Raw genomic sequence first — 25,926 nt, forward strand, 5'->3', positions numbered from 1 at the left:
TATAAAAACAAGGTTGTAATGTTGAGGCTTTATAAGGCACTGATGAGGCCTCACTTGGAGTATTGTGAGCAGTTTTGGGCCCCTTATCTAAGAAAAGGTGTGGTAGCATTGGAGAGGAGTCAAATGAGTTTCACAAAAATGATTCGGGATTGAAAGGTTTGTCATGTGAGATGCATTTGATGGCTCTGGACCTGTACTCACTGGAACTCAGAAGAATCAGGGGCATCTCATTGAAGCCTATTAAATGTTGAAAGGCCTCGATAGAGTCGATTTGGAGAGGATGTTTCCTATGGTGGAAGAAGACCAGAGCACACAGCCGCAATAGCGAGATGTCCATTTAGAACAGAGATGAAGAGGAATTTCTTTAGCCAGAGTATTAGTGAATCTATGGAATTTGTTGCCACATGAGGCTGTAGAAGCCAAGTCATTTGGTATATTTAAAGGAGAGGTAGATATATTCTTGATAAGTCAGGGCATGAAGGGATACAGGGAAAAGGCAGGAAATTGGGGCTGAGAGGGAAATGGATCAGCCATGGAGAGATGGCAGAGCACTCGATGGGGCAAATGGCCTAATTCTGCTCAGATATGGTCTTATGGAGTCTAGTCTTAATGGTTGATGAGACCTTTGCTATAGTCATCACCTCGAGTAGCATATTCCATAATTCCTTTACTTGCCAAGATTTCTCTTTAATTTAATTTACTAATAAATCTTGGATCTGCTTTTCTAAGGATTACTTTTTTCAGTATCCACAAAATGGTTGTCACTTATGAGTTTGCATGTTAGTGCTATATATTTCCCCATTACATCACCTCAGATTTTGGATCAAGCACTGTATTATTTTACAGATCTCGCTCCTAATGAGTCCTGCATTTTCTATCTCCTTCCTGCTGCCTGAGTGTCTTCACCAGATAAAGCTGCAGAATTTCAAATAAAGGTTCTGACTAATGCCAGTTGTCCTGTAAATGGGGTTAGAGACACTATGAGATGAGAACAGGAGAATGTGGTGGAAAAGAGGGTATTAGGAAGATCATGGGAAGGACAGAGCTGTGTAAATATGCTCTGGCATTCCTTTCCCTAACTTCTACTGTCTTACTCTCTCACAATCCTTTTCCTACATATCCACCACTCTAGCTCCTCCTCGCACCAGTCAGCAGTCGGTCCCTATGCTTTCTAGCGCTTGCTTCATTTCCTTGCCAGTCTGCAGAACCTGTCAGCTGTCATTCCTGAACTCTCTAGCCTTAAAAATAAATGGATAAATCCATTAGTGTGCTGCTTATATTGTCTTTTCAGATCTTCAACCTTTCTGCTCTTACAGGCCACCAAAAGTATAACTACTTCTGTATTTTTTTAGTTTTTAATTAATCCTTTTTTCTGTTGGCATTTTAATCTGAGGAATAACTCAAATGATCTAGTTTACCTGTTTGACTTCTCATTTTGTCAACTGGATACAATAGCAATACTTACAGCTGATCTATTGAAGTATGGAACTGTGAACATAGTTTGTTGATACAGTGTTCCTTGTTGGATGTTGAAATTGTTTTCCCTCTAGATGCACCAGCAGGGAATTTTGAAGACTGACGACCTGATTACTCGTTTTTTCCGCCTCTGTACCGAAATGTGCGTTGAAATTAGTTACCGTGCACAACAGGAGCAACAGCACAATCCTTCTGCCAATCCCACAATAATCAGGGCCAAGTGCTATCACAACCTAGATGCTTTTGTCAGATTGATAGCCCTGCTGGTCAAACACTCTGGGGAAGCTACCAATACGGTCACTAAAATAAATCTTCTTAACAAGGTGAGTAGATTCTGCAGTCAAATGCCTTTGTCATTGGTGTTTTTTTTAATTGAGTGGGATTTGGTAGGGGAGCATTGCACATCCAAATCAATAGATTGTTTTCAGTGGAAAACAATCCTTTCACTGCTAGTAACAGGAATTCTGCAGATGCTGGAAATTCAAGCAACACACATCAAAGTTGCTGGTGAACGCAGCAGGCCAGGCAGCATCTGTAGGAAGAGGTGCAGTCGACGTTTCAGGCTGAGACCCTTCGTCAGGACTAACTGAAGGAAGGCTTTGACGAAGGGTCTCGGCCTGAAACGTCGACTGCACCTCTTCCTACAGATGCTGCCTGGCCTGCTGCGTTCACCAGCAACTTTGATGTGTGTTGCTTTCACTGCTAGTACTCAGATTTCATTTGTATTGAGGGGTTTGAGTTGAAAATGTCTGCTGAACCATTTTGCTCCATCAGTTTTTGGTCTCCCTTGAATAGACATTTAACAGATCTGCCTCCATCTCAGCCCTGCGACCATTCTGAATAGTTGTTCTAGATATGTTAATTACTCGGTTCTGTGGTTTCTGATGCTTAACAGTGGATTAGGTGGAACCCAGCTTCCTACTTTAGTTATTTATCAGTTGGGTCAGCATGTTATCTTCAGTGGTCACTCAACAATTTTTAAAATAATTCAGAATTTAGTGATCAGGTTATTATTGACTAACAGATCAAGCCTCAATAAAATTGGATAATTTTTCCCAACAAAATGTTAAAACTCCAGAGTTGCTTAATCTGTTAACCTTTGTCTTTGGCAGTCATTGTCCTGAGCTAATCAGAGCAGTTAACTTACAATTGGCCTGGTAGTGTGGGTTACAGGCCTGTGAAAATATAAGTATTGGATCACCTTCTACCATGACAATGCAATTTGGTTACAATCCAGTTATTGCATATGTTCTGAAGAGTCTAATGTTAAGAGTGGAGATAATCAGCATTTCATAATTGGGTACCATGCTGCTGCATGTGTCTAGAAAGTCATGAAGATTGGTTATGGCTGAGTAGAGATACTAGAGCTGCACGCACTACCATCTTTGCAGAAGAGGATTTTTAAAAATATTTACAAATCTGATGCATTGCAGGTTCTGGGGATTGTAGTAGGAGTCCTACTACAAGATCATGAAGTACGTCAGAGTGAGTTTCAGCAACTGCCATATCATCGAATCTTCATCATGTTGTTGCTGGAGTTAAATGCCCCTGAGCATGTGCTGGAAACAATCAATTTCCAGACTCTGACTGCTTTCTGGTAGGTATTAACAAAGGTTAATATTCTGTCTGTTTTATTCATAGTCAGATAATCAACATATGCAGGAGCTAATAAGGAGGATGTCCAGTACTGGAAATGATAAACATTTGAGAGAAGGGTATATTTAAGAGGTTTAAAATTTTAAATGGGAAATAGCCAGGCCGGAATAAAATAAATCTCAGATGTGAGGAAAAGGAGGCGATAGTGAGTTCTGTATGTGCCAACCTTTCTGCCTACAAGGTGTCAGAGAACTGGAAAACCTGTTGTGTATTAGTTTTACAAAAAGAAAGAAAAGGATAGAGTAATTAAAGTCATTAGTTAGTGATTAAAAGTGAACCAGCCTTACGAAATTTCAGGGATAGTATAAAAAGGGGAGATGGATTAGTGAAGGACCTTTCAGGATGGGTTTGTTAAGGGATAGACATTTTTATCCAATTTTTGAATTTTTTTTGAGATAACAAGGAGGGACATGGATACTTGTCAGACTGCTCAGTAAAGGAATTCAAAGGAAAATGCTTATTTGGAGTAAAAATTAGCTCAGGAGGAGAAAACCATGGAGATTTATTGACTAGAAAGCTATATGAAGTGAGGTTCCTTATACACTAACACCTTCATTTCTGAGCCTCCTCTGGACCCTCTCCAATGTCAGCACCTCTATAAGGTAAAGGGTGCAAAACTGCTGTCAATGCTCCAAGTCCGGTCTGACAAGGCATTACATCATTGTTTTCAAGTTTGTTGTCATTCAACTGTATACATGTATACCACCAAAACCACCAAACGAAACAACATTCCTCCAGACCAAGGTGCGCAACACACAGCATATAAAGTAATATTACCACAAATTAATTGACAAATAATAAATAAACTTTATATTCTAGTCCTCTCAAAGTGCGCGTCAACATTGTATTTGCCTTTCTTGCCACTGACTCAACCTGCAAGTTAACTTCTAGGGAATAGTGCACAAGGATGCCCAAGTTCTTGTGCACCTCTGATTTCTGAATTTTCTCCGTTTAGAAAATAGTCTACGCCTTTATTCTTTCTACCAAAGTGTAATATCATGTACTTCCTACACTATATTCCATCTGCCAGTTCTTTGCCCACTTTCCCAATCTGCTTAAGTCATCCTGCAGGCTTCTTACTTTCTCGACGCTGCCTGCCCCTTCATCTGTCTTTGTATCATCCGCAAACTTGGCCACAAGCCATCAATTCAGTCATCCAGATCATTGGTATATAACATGAAAAGCAGTGACCCCTGTGGGAAACACTGTCAACCACTCTTGGCCTACTGCCAGTCAGCCAATCATCTATCCATGCTAGTAGCGTTCCTGTAATATCAGGGCTCTTTCTTATCTTTAGAAGCCTCATGTGAGATTCCTTGTCAAAAATCCTCTGAAAATCATAGTAAGCAACATCTATTGACTCTCCTTTGTCCTGCCTGCTATTTCTTCATAGAATTCCAACAGATTTGTTGGGTTCCCCTTAAGCTGACTTTGGCCTATTTTATCATGTGCCTCCAAGTATCCCGCAACGTCAACCTTAAAAATGGACTCCAACATCTTACCAACCCGTGAAGTCAAGCTAATTAGCCTATAATTTCCTTTCTTCTGCCTCCCACCCTCAAAGAGTGGAATGACATTTCCAATTTTCCAGTCTTCCAGAGTCATTTCAGAATCTAGTGATTCTTCAATGATCACTACTGATGCCTCCGCAGTCTCTTCAGCCATATCTTGTAGAAACCTGCATCTGGTTCAGATGACCTGTCTACTTTCAGACTTGCAAGCACCTTCTCCTTAGTAATAGCAACACACACCCTTAAAAGGAATTGAAAGAAATCCCCATTATATGTATATTCATCTGGTCACTCTCTGATTTTGCAGTTCAAGAGTTGGGAACAGAAGTTACTGAACTTCAAAGGTGTACAGGTCCAGGCCTGATGGGCTAAGCGGCTTAGCTTCTGTGATATGAAGCTCATATTAGTAAATTCAGGGGATCTGAAGGAGGAAGGGTGACTGAGTTGTACCGTGCATGACCAATTGTACATTTAAAGAGGAAAATCACTGATGCATGAAGTATCTTAAAACCTTCTGTATTGAGTTGTTGCACCTCATTTTTGTATCAGATCGAGACAAAAGAGAGCCTCCACTGTCATTGCTGGTATATCAATATGAATTTCTGCTGACTTGAAACCTAAGGCAGAAAAAGAGAGGTTGTGCATTATTTGATCTGCAAGTAAGCTTTCATATCAGCATAGCTTATTGATATAATTTCAAACTGCAGACATTGTAAATGTGCTTTTAATAAACACTTATTTTGAATTTTTGAAGACATTGCAACGAGTAGAATTATTTTGATATAAATTGAGACGTTCTCTCATGCAGCAACACATTCCACATCTTGCGGCCCACTAAAGCTCCCGGCTTTGTCTATGCCTGGCTGGAACTGATTTCCCACCGAATCTTCATTGCGAGAATGCTGGCGCATACACCTCAACAGAAGGTAGGAACAAGTGTATTCAGTGCCTCTGCCACTCATGCAAATTGCTATCAGTACAGTGTATCCTGTGTGTGTACTTGTGTGTATTCTCTTTCTATGCAATTGTTTGGTTGCTGCATTTTGGGTTGAGAACAAATTAATTCCATGGTTTAGCAAGTGGCTGTTAAAACGAGCCTTAACAATCAGAGTTGTTGAAGCCTGTGGGGTAGGAATTTAGTCCTGAAGTTGTGACTAGTATCACCTATCTCTTTTACCCTGCTGATTTAAGCTGCTACCATGCAGTACAATTGTCACATAAATAATAATCATTCAGAGGGGACGTGTTTACCTGTCAGATTGTATACAAGACATGAACTTTTTGCTGTCAGTTTACTCTGCTGCCCACTTCTTGAGATACTTTTAATGTGGCAATAAATAGACATTTTAATCTTAGTTTCAGGTGTTCAGGTGAAGCATTGGAATCCCAGCATTATTTTGTGTAGCTGTTTGAAGTTGCCTAAAAACATGTTTGTGCTAAGATCAAGGCTAGTCCCCTGCAAAAACTCATGAAATTGGATAAAAGGATGTAAATTGATATTGGAGTGTCCCCAACCCCCAGCAGAGTGCCAAGATGGGATGTGTGTGTTTTTCCAAGGGGCATTACACAATTGTGCACATCTCTAACAGCAGCTTGAGGAAGAGGTAGAGACCCAGTGGCAGTCAGGCATAGCCACAAATCCTGTACATTGCGGTGGTGAGGAGACTTGCAAGGCCTTGTAGGAAGTGACCACAGTTGGCCCTCCAGGTGTGACAGATCATAAACAATGAAGCCTCAGTACTAAAAAAATACTGTTCTCAAAAGATACAGCAGAGCGATCTGCGCACCACTGTTGGAAATCCTCACAGAATGCTAGAGATCCAAATTCCTTGCGTGTGGTTCAACATCAGGAAATGATGGAATATACTGTGAATTGTTTAAGCAGTTGGAGCATAAATCTGCCCATTCTTTGATCTGTTTTAATGAATTGGGTTTGAGGATGATGCATCAATTAGGTATCCCACCCGATGATTGGTGTACTATGGTAGTAATGATTGATTATTTAATGGAGTGGACAGTTTGGTTTCTGAGTTACTTTAAAGAGTAACTCAGTTGGAGACTGCCTCTTATTCATGATGATTATGCTTCCCCATTCTTCTTATGCTCATGTCATGTGGCAGGCAAAAGCACTAGCTGATGCACCACTTTTGATTTTGTTTTGTTCTCTTGCACTGTTGAGTAATGAGGCAATGAATGCTGACTAGGGCCAGTCCTTTGCTGGCTCTCTTTTTCCTCTCACTCCTCTTCATCTTCTGACTCTTGTCACATGGTCCTAGGTCACCTCCATGGGCAGCAAAATTGCAGCTTGAGGAAGTTGGTGACTTTTTCACCTGGTATTCTGATATTTCTTGGCTCCTATTATACAGTGGGTTCTGATTGGGACATATCAGGGTCAGTAGTTTTGTCCCAATTAAGCAAATGCCCCAATTATACAAAGTTTCATGGAGATAGTTAAAAAAGATATATTTTAAAAAAACAAACTACCAATTAACTGAGTAACAAATTGTGTATTTAAATGAAATAAAGAACAAATTGGAACAGAACCAGTATTACTGCAATGCTATAAAACTATATTAGTACGTAATGGTTACCGACTGAGGAATTTTATCGAGTGTACATTGGCATGTTCATTTGATTGTAAATGAACAAAATCAGTTGAGATACCTACTGTAGATAATGGACTGCCTTCATTGCCTTCCCTTATGAAGTAATGTTATAATCCATCAATAAATTTCCTGGCATCCTGTGTAGTCACTAACTCAGGTTCTGCTGTGTCATCCTCATTACTTTCCTCGTCCTTATATTCCCTGGCTTGAGGTAGCTGGAGGGCTGAAATCTGCAATTGCACTCTTGATACATAAGCAAGATAAGCTGTGAGAAGAATGGGCATTACAGGAGGGACAACAAGGAACATCCCAAAAATGAAGGCGTGAAGGCAAGGATCCAGATGTTAAAGAGGCTCTCTTCAATCAATAGTTTTCCATTGTAACTGGATAAGGTGTGCATGTCAGTAGACTAATGGTTTAAAAAAAACAAGTCAGAGGAGCTACATAAGAAGCTGGGTCACAAAGATTTTAAAACAACAGATGACTGGTTGTCTTGATGGAAATTTAAGCACTACATTAAATTTAAGATAGCACATGGTGATAAAGGTAGTGCTGAATGCTTAAGTGGAGAAACAGGGAAATGTAAAACTCTACAACTTCAAAATGTTTGTGCAAATGATACCTACAATGCTGATGAAACAGGCCTTTTTATTTTATTGTGCCATGCCGGATGGCTCCCTTTGCTATAAACATACAACACTCAGTTTCAAAGAAAGCCATTGATCACATAACTGTTGTGTTGTTCAGAATTTAAGGAACCGATAAAAAGAAATTGATGATTATTGCTAAAAGCATTAAACCTCAATGCCTTAAGGGGTTAAGGATAAATAGTTTACCACTCTAGATAGATGGTACTATCGAGTACTATGCCAATAAGAATATGTGGATGATTTCCAAAATTTTTAAGAAATTACTGAGGAGTTGGGATATGGAACAACAGCAGAAATCAATCAAAATTCTTCTGCTTGTTGATAATTGTGCAGCACACTCTAATGTAGAATGTTTGAGAAACATCCAGCTGGAATTTCTGCTTGCCAGTACAACATCCTTGGTGCAGCCAATGGATATGGGAATCACTAAAAAAAATCCAAAGATGTTGTATCGCATAAAGTTGGTAAACCATATTCTTGAAGCAATTTAAGAAAATCTGACATTTTCAAAAGCCAAAGAGGTTACTGCAAGGGTTAATGTTTTTATGAGCAGTACAGTTTGTCAGTGAGAGTTGGCAAGAAATAAGCAGCAAGACAATTCAGAACTGTTTCGTTCGCTGTGGTTTCAAGCATTCAGGCTTGGAGATGTCAGAAACTACCGGGAGTGAAAATGAACAATATCACTACTTCGACAAGTTAGGGACTATGAAGAATTAAGGTATTGACAATCATCTTGAATATTACAATAACATTGATTTGGGGGGTGCAATTGTCAAGAGCATTATATCAAAATACCAAGCCAGGGAATATAAAGATGAGGAAAGTAACGAGGATGACACAGCAGAACCTGAGTGTCAAGTCTTTTTGTGGCATCTTGACTAGTGTGTCAATTTTTTTTAAAGGTCAAAAAAAATTTTTAATGATCAGAAACAGCTGTTTTTGGAATCGACATCCATCGTCCCAAATGGATAACATAACACAAGCATATGCAATTGACGTAACTGTTCACTCTAAGCACAGTGGCTACAAGTCTCCTGTCTCTTATCCCAATTAAGCAGCATATTGTCTCAAATAAATGAGGGGAATCCTGGCTATTTTACTGGCTTGGTTTCTTTTCCTTTAAGAGCTGGCCTAAATAAATGGCTGCCCTGATTAACCAGAGGCCCAATTAACTGGAATCAATTGTATACCAATGCAACGTTGCTCTGATTGAAGAACTCTAGTGTGTGAAGCCAGTAAACACTAGCCCAGGTTTTTAGGATTCATCTCTTCAGGCTGTTGATGTGGAAAAAGGCCTGATGTGTGACTTCAAGAAAGGCAAAGGAGCCAAGAAACATTTCACCAAGAGCAAATTCTTCTCCTGATCAACTGCAAGCTGCCTGTCCAGGTCCTTCACAGGAGTCCTCATGTGTATCTAACTACAGTCAGGGGAAACTAATAGCTGCAGAAACTCCAGAGTATTGTTAATGCCACGCGTTCCTCTCTGAAGTCAGGTAGCTGAATTTCTCACAAAATAGTGAGTTCTGTGATTTGGAGTTATTGTTTCTCTAGGTCTGGGCTGAAACAAATCTGGTGCAATGGTATGATAGTAAAGCAGACAAGAGAGGCTGCAGATGCTGGAATCTGGAGCAGCGCACAAAACGCTGGAGGAACTCAGTGGGTCCAACTTTAGAGGAAAATGGACAGTTGACTTTTTGGATCAGGACCCTTCATCAAGACTGACCATTTGGGACAGATGGAAGGAAAGTTCTCCAAATGGTAGTGAATCCTCAGAATGCCCTACCTAAGAAGTTGGTGGAGTTTTAGTCACAAAGTGTATTTAGACTGAGATTGGTAGTTTTGGATATGAAGGTGTTATGTACCCCTAGGGGTCATATTTTGTTATGGACTATACCTTTAAAAAGAGAGAGAAAGTTGTTCAACACCAGGTACCTTGTTATTAAGAGAGAGAGAGAGACGAAGACTGCTTTGAGATGGTGTTATGGTTTCTTTGCAGCATGTTTACACTTTGCAAGGACATTGTCAGATTTTGTGTTCTTACAGAGTGGGAAGGGAGGAGCTACTTGATGGACAGCTGGTGTTCAGCACGGTGAGATAAATAGAAGGTCAGCTGATAGACTCACAGACACATGGTTTTGGACAGTGGACGAGCTTTGCTGTGCCCACAGAAAGGTGGGTTTTCTGAGGATCGATCAGTGGCTCTCGCAGTGTGAAAAGGGTGTGACCGGTGGGGAGTTAATAGTGTGTCTGACCCTCGCCTGGGTTGATAACTCCAGCACAGAAGACGGTCTTCTTTTTGTTGTCACATTCAGTGACTTTAAAGGAAGAGAAGAGGGGAGAGGAAGGTTTGAAACAGAAGAAACCTAGTGACAAAGAGGTCACTGTTTGGACTCTCTCTAAGTAGCCCGTGAGGGTGAGTTTGAATTCCATTCAAATACGAAGGTGTGACTGTCATGTAGTTAGTCCATAAGAGTGGGTTCTCTGGTGAGGGGAAAGCCTTTGTGAATACCGCTTGTGTGTTACCCTTGTTTGGGTGTGGTGGTTCACTGAAGAAAGGCACCCCTGTGGCAAATCACTTGGAGTTATTTCGTATGTCATGGAACTGGGTAAGTGGCTGTCACGTTGTGTGTTTGGGGTTGGTTCCCTTGAAGAGGGTCCCCTTAGTGACAAGCTACTGTTGGTGATAATCCATATGTGGACTCTTGTTTGAGTATCCTATGGCCACCGCTTTGGAATGACTCATAGCTGAATTCAGGTGTGGTACCACCTCTGTTGAAAGGATATTCGTTGAAGATCACTTAATGTGAGGAGTGAAACAACTTCAGAGATAAAACCTCCTACTGTTGTTATTTTGTATTGCTGTGGTGGAATCTGCGGAATATCGACGTAATTGCCTTCTCTCGACATTTACCCTGGATTACAAATATTTTTCTCTCATCACCTATTCCATGGATGAACTGAACTTTCATACTTTACCATATCAAGACTCTAAGCTTTGTTTCCCCCAAGCTCAATAGTTTGGTAGATATATTTGCACACATATATACACGTAACACTGTTAACCTGTTTGATTTATCTGGTTATATATTACTGTTTGGCGTAGTTACTGATAAATATCATTAGTTAATAGCAATACCAGACTCCAAAGTGTTTTCTATTTCTGCTGGTTCTTTAACCTGTCATGGGGTACGTGACAAAGGAAATTGATGAATAAGAGGTCAGTGCAGGAACGTGGTGCTGAAGTAAGAGAACAGCTATGTTCTTATTGACTGGTAGAGCAGGTACAAGATGTGTCCTGATGAAGTCCTGACGAAGGGTTCCAGTCCGAAACGTGGACCGATCTTTTCCACGGATGCTGCCCGACCTGCTGAGTTCCTCCAGCATGTTGTGAGTGTTCCTTTGACCCCAGCATCTGCAGAGTATTTTGTGTTTAGGTACAAGATATGGCCTGTTTCTGTTACTTTTCACCTTATAGATGCTGGGGGCAACATTGTTGGTTCAAGCGTGCTATTGACATTGAAACCTGTGAGCAGCCTGCAGGGAATTCTGAAATTGCCTATCGTGTCCCCTGATGTCAGGGGACTGCCCCAGGCAGTGATTAATGCTATCATGTATAGAAGCTCTTTCACAATTACTATATGGTGTTGAATTCCAGTTTAGTTCGTAGGGCCAATTTATGAATAATGTCGTTTGATGTGCTATTCTGGGAGGAGAGTTTAAGTGCATGTTGGAAGTGTATGGTTTAGTTATTGTAATTGGTTTATTTCATCAAACTAAAACAAGGTACTGTAGGATCCCATATATAAAGCCAATAGGATGGATAAGACTTCAGATTTTAGTTGTGATAAATGATTTGTGGTAATGGATTTAAGTTTGTGCTATTCTGTTCTTGTATCTGAAGTCATGCAATCTTCCTGTTACAGGGTCTTAATGTGTGAGGTGTTGTGATCTATAAATTCCCCATTGAAATCTGATTGTATATTCTGTTCTCTAGGGCTGGCCCATGTATGCCCAGCTGCTGATTGATTTGTTCAAGTTCCTTGCTCCTTACTTGAGGAATGTGGAGTTGACAAAACCTATGCAAATTCTTTATAAGGTGAGTGAGTGCCTTCACCCTACACAGACTATAATTGCAAACACAACTAATTTTTTTTTATGTGGAATTGCTTTGTCTTTCCCTGATTACCTCTGAAGGTAGTCGTGACCACTGCTGCTCTTCTGGTGACAGACTTTGATAATGTTATTGGGAAAGAATTCCTGGATGATATCTGTCAATGAGTCAGTGGTATATGATTTGAGGGGGAACCTGCAGGCATTGGACTATATGTCACAGGTTCAGGAGTTGCTCTCAGAGCAGCCTAAATGAGCGTCTGCAGTGTTGTGTAAAGTCATAGTAAACTGATAGTGATGGGAATGAATGTTTTTGGTGGTGTGTGGTGCTTTGGCCTATGGTAGGAACTGCATTTGCCCAGTGCATTTACAGTAGATGCTTTGTAAATGGTGGGAGGTCTTTGGGCGGTGAGGACCCAGGTTCCTTGCTGCAGAATACCCAAATGGTGGGCAGCAGCAGCAGCCACCACCAGGATTTCGATGGTACAGGCCTTGATGTTATTAATGGCAAGGTTGGATGGTTGCATATGGTTGTGTCTTACTGTTGTGCATGCACAGGTGAGGAATTGAATATTGTGCAGTCATCAGAGTTTTCTGATCTTACAAAACAAGGAAAGTCATTGAAACAGCTGAATAGCACCTCTCTCCTCTACTTTATACTTAATTTAGCTTCATTTTGGCAGTATGTCAAAAGTTCAAAGTACGTTATTGTCCAAGTATGTATACTTTATACAACCTTGCGATGTGTCGCCTTACAGGCAGCCACGAAACAAAGAAACCCAATCGAACCCTTTAAAAAGAAAAAAAGACTGTCAAACACCCAGTGGCAGAGAGAGAGGAAAATAAACAAATTGTGCACTCAATAAAAGCAAGCAAGCAACATTCAGAACTGAAGTCCAACACAGAGACAAGCAAGCCCCTCAGAGCAGTGAGCTGACTAGATTGTCCCTCACTTCCAACCCCAACACCTTGACCACTTCAATCTGATCTGGTGCATAAGTCGTCCAAGCTTCGGATTGTTCCTTGCTCTCTGCCACTTTGATACTTTGGATTGTTCCTTGCTCTCTGCCCCTTTGAAACTTCGGATTGTTCCTTGCTCTCTGCCACTTTGATACTTCGGATTGTTCCTTGCTCTCTGCCACTTTGATACTTCGGATTGTTCCTTGCTCTCTGCCACTTTGAAACTTCGGATTGTTCCTTGCTCTCTGCCACTTTGATACGCCCTTGGGCTCCGGCACTTCAGTCACCTTTCCAAGTTGGCTCAGCTTTTAGATCAATCAAACCTCAGATCTTTCCTGGACTTCACCATGCCTCACATTCACCGCTTTGAATTGCCTTCAAGTCCATTCCAGCAACTCCAGCCCAGACGTGATACAGCCATCCTGCCCCTCCAAGACACCGGCCTACACCGCAAAATACCAGGTGGTACAAGCAATTCAGCTCAACTCCGACAGGGAAGCCACAGGCCTCTGTTTGCAGTCACGAGGAATTCTGCAGATGCTGGAAATTCAAGCAACGCACATCAGTGTTGCTGGTGAACGCAGCAGGCCAGGCAGCATCTAACGAAGGGTCTCGGCCTGAAACGTCGACTGTACCTCTTCCTAGAGATGCTGCCTGGCCTGCTGTGTTCACCAGCAACCTTGATGTGTGTTCCTCTGTTTGCAGTGATCATTTACCAAAAGATGTGTGAATAGCAAAGTATTTAATTGTTTTCTTTGCTTTATTGGCCACCAACAAGTAGTCACTGAAGTTCAGCAGTGCTATCTTAAATTGAAAGATACCATCCTTACTAGAAAATGTCTATCACGGCAATGGGAACAGAACCTAGCAAAACTGACAGACCCTGAATAGAGTGTGTTCGACTAGATAGGTAACATCTTGTGAATACTTGGCGATTTTTGGGCAGCAACAATTGTAACAGGTCACTAGCTCAGTTCCCCTTCAGATATGGTGTCTGACTGGGAGCGGAGAACATCTAAAGCTACGGCTGCTAAAGAAATAGTGAAATGCAGGAACCATTCAGCAGGTCAGGGGGCAGCAATGGAGAGAGCAGCAGCAGTTAACTTGAGGCACTTCTTCGGGTTAGGCTGCCCATGGTCCATAAATGTTTTGGCACAGCTTGGAATTCCATGCTGCCTTGTGGCTAACTAGGAGTCCACTTCAATGAAAACTTAAGTGTCCACATCTGCTCTAAACTGTGCCAAACTTTTCCATAGGTTTCATTTTATCAGATGATCCAACATATAACAAAAAGTGGAACTCATCCAGACTGTATGGGAATTCTGTGCATGCAAGATTTTTAATAAACAAAACTTTTGGTTAAAAGGTTTTTTACAAAATATTGTTAGCTCCTTTCTCCCTATTTGACGTGTTTTCAAAATGTCAATGGATAAATTTGTCTTTGGATCTGGATTAATATGCCACAGTTGTTATCAGGGTTCTCACCTGTTTCAGAAGGGCATTAATCATACCAGTGCCCAAGAAGAGCAGGGTGAGCTGCCTCAATGATTTTCCTGGTTGCACTCACATCTACTGTGGTAAAGTTCTTTGAGTGGTTGGTCATGACTAGCATTAACTCCTGCCTGAGCACGGACCTGCATCTGCTACAGTTTGCCTGCTGCCACAACAAGTCTACAGCTGATGCAGTCACACTGGCTCTCCACCTAGCCTTGGGCCACCTGTACAGTAGCAATACCCATATCAGGCTGTTGTTCATTGATTACAATTGAGTCTGGGCCTCTGCATCCAGATCCTCGACTTCCTCATCAGTCATTACGGATCAGTAATAACATCTCCTCCTCATTGACAATCAACACAGTCATATCTCAGGGATATGTGCTTAGCCCAGTGCTCTACTCTCTCTACACTCATGACTTTGTGGTTTGGGACAGCTCAAATGCCACCTATAAATTAGTTGATGACATAACTTAGCAGAATCACAGATGATGCGGAGGCGTGCAGGAGTGTCATAGATCGACTGATTTAAGTGGTGTCATGACAACTGGCACTCAGCATTAGCAAGACCAAGGAATTGATTGTGGACTTAAGAACGGAAGTCAGGAGAACAGACGGCCCCCCATTGACTGGTCAGCAGTGGAAAGGTTGAGCAGCTTTGAGTTCGTTGGCATCAAAACCTCAGAAGATCTATCCTGGGCCCAGCATAATGATACAATCATGAAGAAGGCACACCAATGGCTATTCTTCATTCTAAATTTAAGGAGATTTGTAATATCACGTCCTTAAATGATTTCTGCAACTATACCTTGGAGAGCTTTCTGACTGGTTACATCACTGGAGTGAAGGCTCCAATACACAGGATCAGAGAAAGCTGCAAAAGATTGCAGGCTCAGCCAGCTCCACCATGGGTGCTAGCCTCCCACCATCGAGGAAATCTTCAAAAGGCAGCATCAATCATTAAGGGCCCTAAGCATACGGACCATGCCGTCTACTCTTTTTTCTTGAATTGCACTGTACTGCTGCTGTAAAGTAACAAATTTCACGACATAGGTCAGTGATTCTGACAAATGTGGTTTTGCTATTTGCCATCAATTTAGTTAAATGCCCTCTGCTGCTTCTTTGAGAGTCTCTAATGAGTTTAAAAAGGCTTGTTTTATATTTACAGGGCACTCTGCGTGTCTTGCTTGTCCTTTTGCACGACTTTCCAGAGTTTCTTTGTGACTACCATTATGGCTTCTGTGACGTTATCCCACCGAACTGTATTCAGCTGCGTAACCTGATCCTGAGTGCCTTCCCACGGAACATGCGGCTGCCAGATCCATTCACACCTAATCTAAAGGTACGGGAACGCGAAAGTTCATACCCAGGGATTTGTACTGTGATCAGAGTACACAGCTAAAAAATGAAATGGAGTAGGCATTACTAATTGATGTAGAATTTCCTGGTCTATCCAGGATTCACAATGCTTTATGCAAAACCTCCTTATTAGTCAACAGCATCATGTATTTAGGTGGTGTGCTTTCTTCATCAGCAGCTGCCATAGCTAATGAAAAGTTCCATAACACTAGCAAATAATACATAATGCACTCAAAATGTGGTGCTTTAATGTTTCTTATGCTTAAAATGACTGAAGCTTTATGAGTTTGTTACAGTCATAAGCCTAAAAGGTACTCATTCAGCATCAATATCCCGTCCAGGTCCAACAGTTTCATTTTCTCGCAATGTCAGCTTATCACCTGTATACGAAACATTTGTTTTTGAAAATGTTAGCCATTACCAGTGAGTGGACCATGTTGATCTGCCTTGTATGAAGGATGTCTTTTTTCGGTGTTTAGAACTAGGGTCCATTCTGAATCATTTTAACTAAAGAAAGGCATGTTATGGCTCTGCTAGGTGGATATGCTGAGTGAAATCAACATTGCTCCCCGAATACTGACCAACTTCACTGGAGTGATGCCACCTCAGTTTAAGAAGGACTTGGACTCCTATTTGAAGACGCGTTCTCCAGTGACTTTCCTGTCAGAATTGCGCAGTAACCTGCAGGTGAGTAGGACCAGAGTAACAACTCTGTGCATAGACTGCATTTCAGACTTTCTTATGACCAGGCAATGTACGTACAGATGAAGATGCGATTCACGCATAAGTATTGAGCTTGTAATCTGAAGATCCTGGATGAGAGTAGAACATTCCAGGCTCTTCAACCCACAACATTGTGCCAACTTTAACCTACTCCAAGATCAATCTCCACTTCCCTCCTACATAGCCCTCCATTTTTCTATCATTCATGTGCCTATCTAAGAGCTTCTTACAATTTTCCTAATATATTTGCCTCTACCACCACCATCCTCGGCAGTACGTTCCACGCATCCTCCCACTTCGTATTAAAAAAACACCTACATTCTTCTCTCTCCCCCCCCCCAAATTCCTCCAATCACCTTAAAATTATGCCCTGTCACGTAAGTCATATCTGTCATGGGGAAAAAGACATTGGCTGTCGACTCTGTCTGTGCCTCTTTTCATCTTATGCACCTCTTCATCCTTCGCTCCAAAGAGAAAAGCCCTAGTTTGTGCGACCCATCCTCATAAGACATGCTGTCTAATCTAGGCAGCATTCTGGTGAATCTCCCCTGCACCCTCTTTAAAGCTTATAAAGCTGCAGCTCTAGGAATCAATCACCTGACTAATGAAGGCCAACGCACCATGCACCTTAACCTCCCTATCAACTTTCATGGCAACTTTGAGGGATCTATGGATCCCACTGTTCTCCACACTGTTAAGAATCCTGGCATTAACCTTGTACTCTGCCTTCAAGTATGACCTTCCAAAGTAAGTGTCTTATTGGATGATTTTCCCAAGCTGACTTCCATTTTCACAGTATACCGGAGAACAAATTGTGGCAGCGTTTTTGAGTGAGCAGGGCTAGATTGAGAATCCAAATAATGACAAAGTGCTGTTTTAAGTTTCAGTGTTCAAGTAACTATTGGGTGTGAGTGTATGTACATAAGATTAACTTATATAAGACATAGGAGCAGAATTAGGCCATTTGGACATTGGGTCTGCTCCGCCATCCAATCATGGCTGGTCCTTTTCTCTCTCCTCTCTCCCCCCCCCCCCCTCAGCCCCACTCCCTGTACCCTTTGATGCCATGGCCTATCAAGCACACATCATTCTCTGCCTTAAATACACTCAACGACTGGCCTCCACAGCTGCCTGTGGTAACAAATTGCACAAATTCACCACCCTCTGGCTAAAGAAATTTCTCCAACTGTTTTAAATGGACGTCCCTCTATCCTGAGGCTGTGCCCTCTTGTCCTAGACTACCCCATCATAGGAAGCGTCATTTCCAAATTTACTCTGTCTAGGCCTTTTAACATACAAAAGATTTCAATGACATCCTCCCTCATCCTTCTGAATTCCTGCGAGTTCAGGCCCAGAGCCATCAAATGTTCCTCATTTGATAACCCTTTCATTCCCAGTATCATCCTTGTGAACCCTCTCCAATGCCAGCACATCTTTTCTTAGATAAAGGAAAAGCATGTCGCACCCGGAATTTTCCAGTTAGTGGGCGATTTCCTTCCACGCTGCTCTGACGTATTGGGAAATTGTGTATGAGATAAGTTACAGCAGTGGTTTGCCATTGCCTTCTGCCGGGTGAGTTTTTTTCAAGAGATCACCAGCTCTTAACCCAGCACGGATGGAGAAGGTGCAAGGGTTGCCAGCTGGGAGCCCAAAACTATTCACAATACTCAAGGTGAGGCCTCCTCAATGCCTTATAAAGCTTAGGCATCTCATCCCTGCTCTTGTATTCTAGACCTCTTAAAATGAATAACATGGCATTTGCCGCCTTCACCACCAATTCGACCAGCAAGTTAACCTTTAAGGTGTTCTGCACAAGGACTCCCAAGTCCCTTTGCATCTCAGATTCTTGGATTTTCTCCCCATATAGAAAATATCTTCACATTTATCCACCAACCAGAAAAGGATACTTTTATTCCAACTCACTGCCTCCAGCCAATCAGCCAATGCTCTAACCATGCTAGTAATTTTCCTATAATGTCATGGGCCCTTAACTTTGTAAGCAGCCTCATGTTTGGCACCTTGTGAAAGGCCTTCTGAAAATCCAGATATACAACATCCACTACATCTCCTTTATCTATCCTACTTGTAATCTCCTCAAAGAATTCCAACAGATTCATCAGGCAAAATTTTCCCTTAAGAAAACCATCCTGACTCCTTGACAATTGACTCCAACATCTTCCCAAACACTGAGGTTAGGTTAGCTGGTCGATAATTTCTTTTCTGCTGCCTTTCTTAAAGAGTGGAGTGACACTTGCAATTTTCCAGTCCTCTGGCACCATGCCAGAGTCCAGTGATTTTTGAAAGATCATTACTGATGCCTCCACAATTTCAACCGCTACCTCTTCCAGAACCCTTAGGGTTCTGTTCATCTGTCCCAGGTGACTTGTCTACCCTTGGGTCTTTCAGCTTTTTGAGCACTTTCCCTTGTCACAGAAACTGTACTCACTTCTCTTCCCTCACACCCATCAACATCTGGCACACTGCTGGTGTCTTCTACAGTGAAGACTGATGCAAAATACTCATTTTGTTCATCTGCCATCTCCTTGACCCCTGTTATTATTTCTCTGGCCTAGTGGTCCTATATCCATTCTCATCTCTTTTTTTTATTTTTTATAGCCTGAAAAAGCTTTTTCTATCTGCCTCGTTATTGTTTGCTAGCTTGCTTTCATGTTTCATCTTTTCCCTCCTAATCATTCTTTTAGTTGTTTTCTGTAGGTTTTTAGAAGCTTCCCAATCCTCTTAACTTCCCACTAATTTTTGTTTTGTTGTAGGCCCTCTTTGGCTTTTCATCATCATCAGGTGCCATGCCCAGTTTGAGCTTTGACTGCCATGGCCCACACACTCCTGTTTTGGGTCAAGTGGATCAATTTATTTCCAGTTCTCTGGCTGCTGTCTCCACTTTGGCTTTTACGTTTGCTTTTGACTTCCCTTCTCAGCCATGGTTGTATTATTTTGCCATTTGAATATTTCTTTGTTTTTGGAATGCATTTATCTTGCGCTTTTCTCATTTCCCCAGAAACTCAAGCCATTGCTGCTCTGCTGTTTTCCCTGCTAGCATCTCCTTCCAATTTACTTTGGCCAATTCCTCTATCATACCACTGCAATTTCATTTACTCCACTGAAATACTGCTGCATCAGACTTCTACTTTCCCCTATCAGATTTCAAGTTGAACTCGGTCATATTATGATCACTAAGGGTTCCTTTACCTTAACCTCCCTAATCGCCTGTGGTTCATTACAAATCACCCAATCCAGTTTAGCTGATCAATGACAAACTGCTCTAAAAAGCTATCTCTTGGGCATTGAACAAATCACTTTCTTGGGATCCATTGCCATCCTGATTTTCCCAATCGACCCGCATGTTGACAAAGATGTGAGTAGCCAGTGTTGTTCCTTAGTTTAAAAAGCCCAATAGGAATAATCTAGGAACTTATAGGCTGGTGAGCCTCAAAACAGTGGTAGGAAAGCAGTTGAAGAGGATTATTATGGATAGGATTTACTCATTTGGAAAAGAATTAGTGATGGCATGGTTTTGTGCAGGGGTGATCTTACAGAGGTGGGCATTTTGAGGGGGTGTCAAGATGATTGAAGTTGAGGCAAAGAATGTCTGCTTCAGTAAGGCATTTGGCAAGGTCACTCATGGCAAGCTGATCCAGTAAGCTAAAGATGCATGGGATCCATGATGACTTGGTAGATCAGGTTCAAAATTGGCTTTGTTGTGGAAGACTGGGTAGTGCTGAAGGGGTGTTTTTTTCTCCCCCAGCTGGAGGTCTGAACAGTGTGTTCTGTTGGAATAGTACTGGGACCTCTTATTTGGGCAAAAATGTAGATGTCTGATTAGTAAGTTTGTAATGCCATCAATGTTGATAGAGTTGCAGGTAGTGCAGAACATTGTCAAACAATACAGCAGGATAATGATCAATTGTAGATATGAATGCCTTATCTACAATTCTTAATTGCCTTATCTCAGGCCCCCTAGGTCTGAATCGACATAGTAGTAGTAGATATGAATGGAAAAATGGCAGATGGAGTTTTTTCCAGTCAAGTTAATAAGTGAAACTTTAGAAGTCCTGAGAAGCATTGATGTACAGAGGGTAACACAAAATGTGTCACAAGATGTACAAAATGGTAACACAAGTAGATCTATTTATTTATTGAGATACAGAGCAGCATAAGCCCTTTGACCTGTGCCACCCAGCAACTCCCAGTTTAGCCTCTTGCTTAATCACAGGACAATTTATGATTACCAATTAACTACTAACCGAGCCATCTTTGGACTGTGGGAGGAAACAAGAGCACCCCAAGAAAACCCACTGACAGTTGGATGGTCTGTAATATTGGCTGGTCTTCAACTTGGCCAGAATAAACTTCATCTGGGATAGATAAGGTAGAGTGGCATGCTTGCTTGCCTTTGTAACTTGGGCTGTTGAGTATAAAAGGAAGCCATGTGCAGCTGTATAAAACTTTGATTAGGCTGCACCTGGAGTATTGTGTACAGTTCTGGTTGTCACATTACAGGAAGGTTGAGGCCTTGGAAAGCTTTGCCAAAATGCTGTCTGAGTTTGGAAGTTGGACAAACTTGTGTTGTTTCTTCTGGAGTGCAGGGGCCTGAGGGGAGTCCCTTATACTCTCATTTAATATTAGCGGTACCTGTTTTAGAAAATATGGTCAGATCGTGTGTCCTGTAGCCAAAAGGTTAAGTATGTTTTAAGAATGGAGTTGCAATACTATTTCTCTCAGCATTTTTAAACTGTTAGAATTGGAGTAAACTAAAGCTTGACTAGAAATATAAGACAAACAAGAGAAAATCTGTAGATGTTGGAAATCCAAGCAGCACGGGTATCCTGATACAGGGTCTCTGCCTGAAACATCAGTTGTACTCTTTTCCATAGATACTGCCTGGCCTGCTGAGTTCCTCCAGCATTTTGTGTGTGTTGCATAGCAATATAAGGGTTCATTCCATTTAATGAACAGGTGGCATCAGAGCAGTACCCATTGGGTGTCTCGTTTAGTGAGTAGTGCAAATGTGAACCTGAGGCACATAGACTGTTAGTGACTTAACTGACCAATGCCCAAACACTAGCCTTATTGCTGAAATGTCCTGCCAGTCAGGTAAGGTGATGTGTTTTGAATGAGTGGATCTCTGCTAGAACACCAGTGGAGGGAAGTACAATTGCTCTCGTCGATCCATTTCCACAAAGAAGTAACATTAGTGTGAGTCTCCTGCTTCTGATTACTGTACCACCAAATATAAACTAGTTTATCCAAGTGAATTTAAACTAATCTCTGTACCTCAGGTATCAAACGAACCTGGTAACCGGTACAACATTCAACTAATAAATGCCCTGGTGCTGTATGTGGGAACGCAGGCGATTGCTCACATCCATAACAAGGGCAGTACGCCATCCATGAGCACCATCACGCACTCGGCACATATGGACATCTTCCAGAACCTGGCTGTGGATCTTGATACAGAAGGTAAGGAACTGGTCAAATTCTAATATCTATTTTTTTTCTCCGTTTTTCATTTTAATGAACAGTTGGTGTTAGAACAGTACCCACTGAGTGTTTTGTTTAGGGAAGTGAATTTGAGTCATGTAGAGTGATAGTGACTTAACTGACCAATGCCCAAGCAGCAAGTGAATGCTGTGGTTGAATTTGGAGTTTTGGCTAAGGGTGTCTAACAAATTGGCTTGTTTGCCTTTTTTCTGAAACAGCCCTCCCTTCTGTCCCATTCTTCCTGTCCTTTTAACTTTTAAAACATGTGATGGATTTTTTCATATATTAGAATTGACGCAAAATGTGGTGTACACTTGGTCCTCATTACCTGTTGATTTGGGATGTGTTCCCATAAGGTTGTCTCTATCTCTAGTATTCCAAACAAATAAAACTGCCAGCATTGGGAAGGTAAAGATGAATTATGAAAGGAAGCTGGTGGCTGATATCAAAAAAGATACTGAAAGCTTTTTTAAGTATATAAAGGGTAAAAGAGAGTTGAGGGTAGATATGGGACCCAATAGAAAATGGCTTTGGAGATATTGTAATGAGAGACTCAGAGATGGCAGAGGAACTGAATGTGTATTTTGCATTAGTCTTCACAGTAGAAGAAGTCTGTAGTGTGTGCAGTGAAAATTATGACTGAGAAGGTGCTCAGGAAGCTTAATGGTCTGAGGGTGGATAAATCTCCTGGACCTGATGGAATGCAACCTCGGGTTCTGAAGGAAGTAGCTGGAGAGTTTGCGGAGGCATTAACAATGATCTTTCAAGAATTGATAGATTCTGACATTGTACCAGATGACTGCAAAATTGCAAATTTTACTCCGCTATTTAAGAAGGGTGGGAGGCAGCAGAAAGGAAACTATAGACCTGTTAGCCTGACATCAGTGGTTGGGAAGTTATTGAAATTGATTGTTAAGGATGACATTATGGAGTACCTGGAGGGACATGACAAGATAGGCCAAAGCCAGCATGGTTTCCTAACAAACCAACTGCAATTCTTTGACGAAATTACAAGCAAAGGAGATGCAGTAGATGTGAGGTACTTGGATTTTCAGAAGGCCTTTGACAAGGTGCCACACATGAGGCTGCTTAGCAAGATAAGAGCCCATGGAATTACGGGGAAGTTACGAGCATGGGTGGAGCATTGGTTGGTTGGCAGAAAGCAGAGAGTGGGAATAAGAGGAACCTATTCTGGCTGGCCCCCGGTTACCAGTGGAGTTCCACGGGGGTCGGTGTTGGGACTGCTGCTTTTTACGATCTATGTCAGTGGTTTGGACTATGGAATTAATGGATTTGTGGCTAAATTTGCCGATAATACAAAGATAGGTTGTGGAACAGGTAGTGTTGAGGAAACAGAGCCTGCAGAGAGACTTAGATAGTTTAGGGGACTAGGTAAAGAAGTGGCCAATGAAGTGCAATATTGGGAATTGTATGGTCATGCACTTTGGTGGAAGAAATAAACAGGCAGACTATTATTTAGATGGGGAGAGAATTCAAAATGCAGAGATGCAAAGAGACTTAGGAGTCCTTATGCAGGATACCCTTAAGGTTAACCTCTAAGTTGAGTTGGTGGTGAAGAAGGCAAAAGTAATTTTTGCATTTATTTCTAGAGGTATAGAATATAAGAGCATGGATATGATATTTGGGCTCTTTATTTTAGAAAGGATATACTGACATTGGAGAGGGTTCAGAGAAGATTCACAAGAATGATTCCAGGAATGAAAGGGTTACTGTATGAGGAATGTCTGGCAGCTCTTGGGCTGTATTCCCTGGAGTTCAGGAGAATGAGGGGGTATCTCATAGAAACATTCTAAATGTTAAAAGGCATGAACAGATTGGATATGGCAAAGTAATTTCCCATGGTAGGGGATTCCAGGACAAGAGGGCATGACTTCAGGATTGAAGGACGTTCACTTAGAACAGAGATGTGGTGAAATTACTTTAGTCAGAGGGCAGTAAATCTGTGGATTTGTTGCCATGAGCAGCTGTGGAGGCCAAGTCATTGGGTGCATTTAAGGCAGAGATTGATAGGTTCTTGATTAGCCAGGGCATCAAAGGGTATGGGGAGAAGGCAGGGGAGTGGGGAAGACTGGAAGAATTGGATCAGCCCATGATTGGGCTGAATGGCCTACTTCTGCTCCTATATCTTATGGTCTTAAAAAGCACAGATCAGCTGGTGCTTCGACAACTGCAGCTACAGTTGAAACATCCTTGCATCTAAAAACTGCATCATGGATCACAAGCTAGTGATAATGCTTCCGTATCTAGATTTAAGAGTTCCTGTACATCAGTTTCATCTGCTAGTGCAGCTAGAGCCCATGGAAAGGCAGAGGGGGCAAATGCACACACTTCATATGCTGAGAGGGAGGCAAAACTTAAGATGGAAAAGGCAGACATGAGGAAATCTGCAGATGCTGGAATTTCAAGCAACACGCATCAAAGTTGCTGGTGAACGCAGCAGGCCAGGCAGCATCTCTAGGAAGAGGTACAGTCAACGTTTCACGCCGAGACCCTTCGTCAGGACCCTCCTGACAAAGGGTCTCGGCCCGAAATGTCGACTGCACCTCTTCCTAGAGATGCTACCTGGCCTGCTGCGTTCACCAGCAACTTTTATGGAAAAGGCAGAACTGCTTTTAAATGAGGCAAAATTAGAGGCTGAACGAAGTGCACTAACCTTTCACCAAGAGGCAGCTGTAGCCATTGCACAGGTCAAGGTCTTAGAGGCAGCTGAGCAACCGGAGGGAGCGGTGACGTTAGAAAGGGCTAACAAAGCGGTGTCAGAAAAGGGCATTGCGAATACTTGAAACCACAGCTTGAATTTGCGTGTCACAGAACCAAACAGCTTTTTCAACCACTTCCCGAACTTCAGTGTTTTCCAACGGCTGCTTTATTACATGGCGAACTCCTTCAGAAGATGGATCACGCCAACAGAATCAGTAAGCTACCTTTTGCTGACAACACATTTGTCAGTACTTTCATACCACTTCAGAAAATTCCATTGCATGGACCCTCCTCGGGAAGAATGAACAGAAAAAGGATGTTAGGTTAGGTCATCTCAGTACCCCTATGGCGTGCCACTGGGTGCTGCAGCCCAGTTGTTTGTGCCCCAGGATGGGGCAGCTTCCACCAGCCCAGCACCTGCAACAGAACTCCTTGCACAATACCTGGCTCACTGTGACTTAGTGAGCACAAGCCTGTACCAGTTTGATTACAAACCTGAGAAGCAGTCATTCAGCAGTATCACTAGGAACCTTGGCCTCGCAGCAACAAAAGTGTTGGATCTACTGATAGAGACTCAGCAAAGAATCCTGTGAGCATGTCAAGCAGGTATGCTCAGTGCACGTACGTAACCTTGTCACAGATCTAGAGAAGGCCTGAAAACAGCTCCTGGAATATTATGTCACACCAGAAATTATTGAAGAGTCTCCATTTTTCCTGGAATCTCTGCCAAGGACCATGTCAAGTTAAGGGAACTGGGAGACCTCCTCATGGAACATCAGTCTGCTAAAGAAGAGGGGTACTTGCCGGGCTTGCCCTACTTGGGCACTGCCCACAGCATCGGCCCTGTAGTGGAGAACCTCCCCATGGGCTCCAGGAAAAGTGGATATCCATCGGTTCGAGATTCAAGGAATAGCAGCTATTTTCCTCCATTCAATTACTTCACGGGGTTTATCTGCTATGAGGCACGCAAAAGAAACAACCCCAGCTTCACTGTTCTATGTAGCAGCAGTGCGCTGAGGAAATCAGACAGATCTATCTTCAAGGATTACAGCACAAAAAGCTCCGTTTTTCTCTGCAAGATGGAGATCACTTCTGTTGACGATTTGCATGTGGACTCTTGTTTTAAAAAAAAAGCGATAAGCCACACCCACATAGATAATG

General features: G+C 42.1%; 1 protein-coding gene across 1 annotated transcript in view; it reads left to right on the plus strand.

Moving 5' to 3' along the window:
* The window catches only part of cnot1 (CCR4-NOT transcription complex, subunit 1), a 220,410-nt gene that overhangs the window by 188,991 nt on the left and 5,493 nt on the right, over positions 1 to 25,926 (plus strand). The window contains 7 exon segments of the mRNA XM_072279270.1: positions 1,551 to 1,799; positions 2,910 to 3,073; positions 5,452 to 5,569; positions 11,894 to 11,995; positions 15,632 to 15,805; positions 16,360 to 16,509; positions 21,843 to 22,023. Coding sequence (XP_072135371.1) covers positions 1,551 to 1,799; positions 2,910 to 3,073; positions 5,452 to 5,569; positions 11,894 to 11,995; positions 15,632 to 15,805; positions 16,360 to 16,509; positions 21,843 to 22,023 — 1,138 coding nt within the window.

This window comes from Mobula birostris, chromosome 15 (genome assembly GCF_030028105.1).
Source record: "Mobula birostris isolate sMobBir1 chromosome 15, sMobBir1.hap1, whole genome shotgun sequence".
NCBI classification, from domain to species: domain Eukaryota; kingdom Metazoa; phylum Chordata; class Chondrichthyes; order Myliobatiformes; family Myliobatidae; genus Mobula; species Mobula birostris.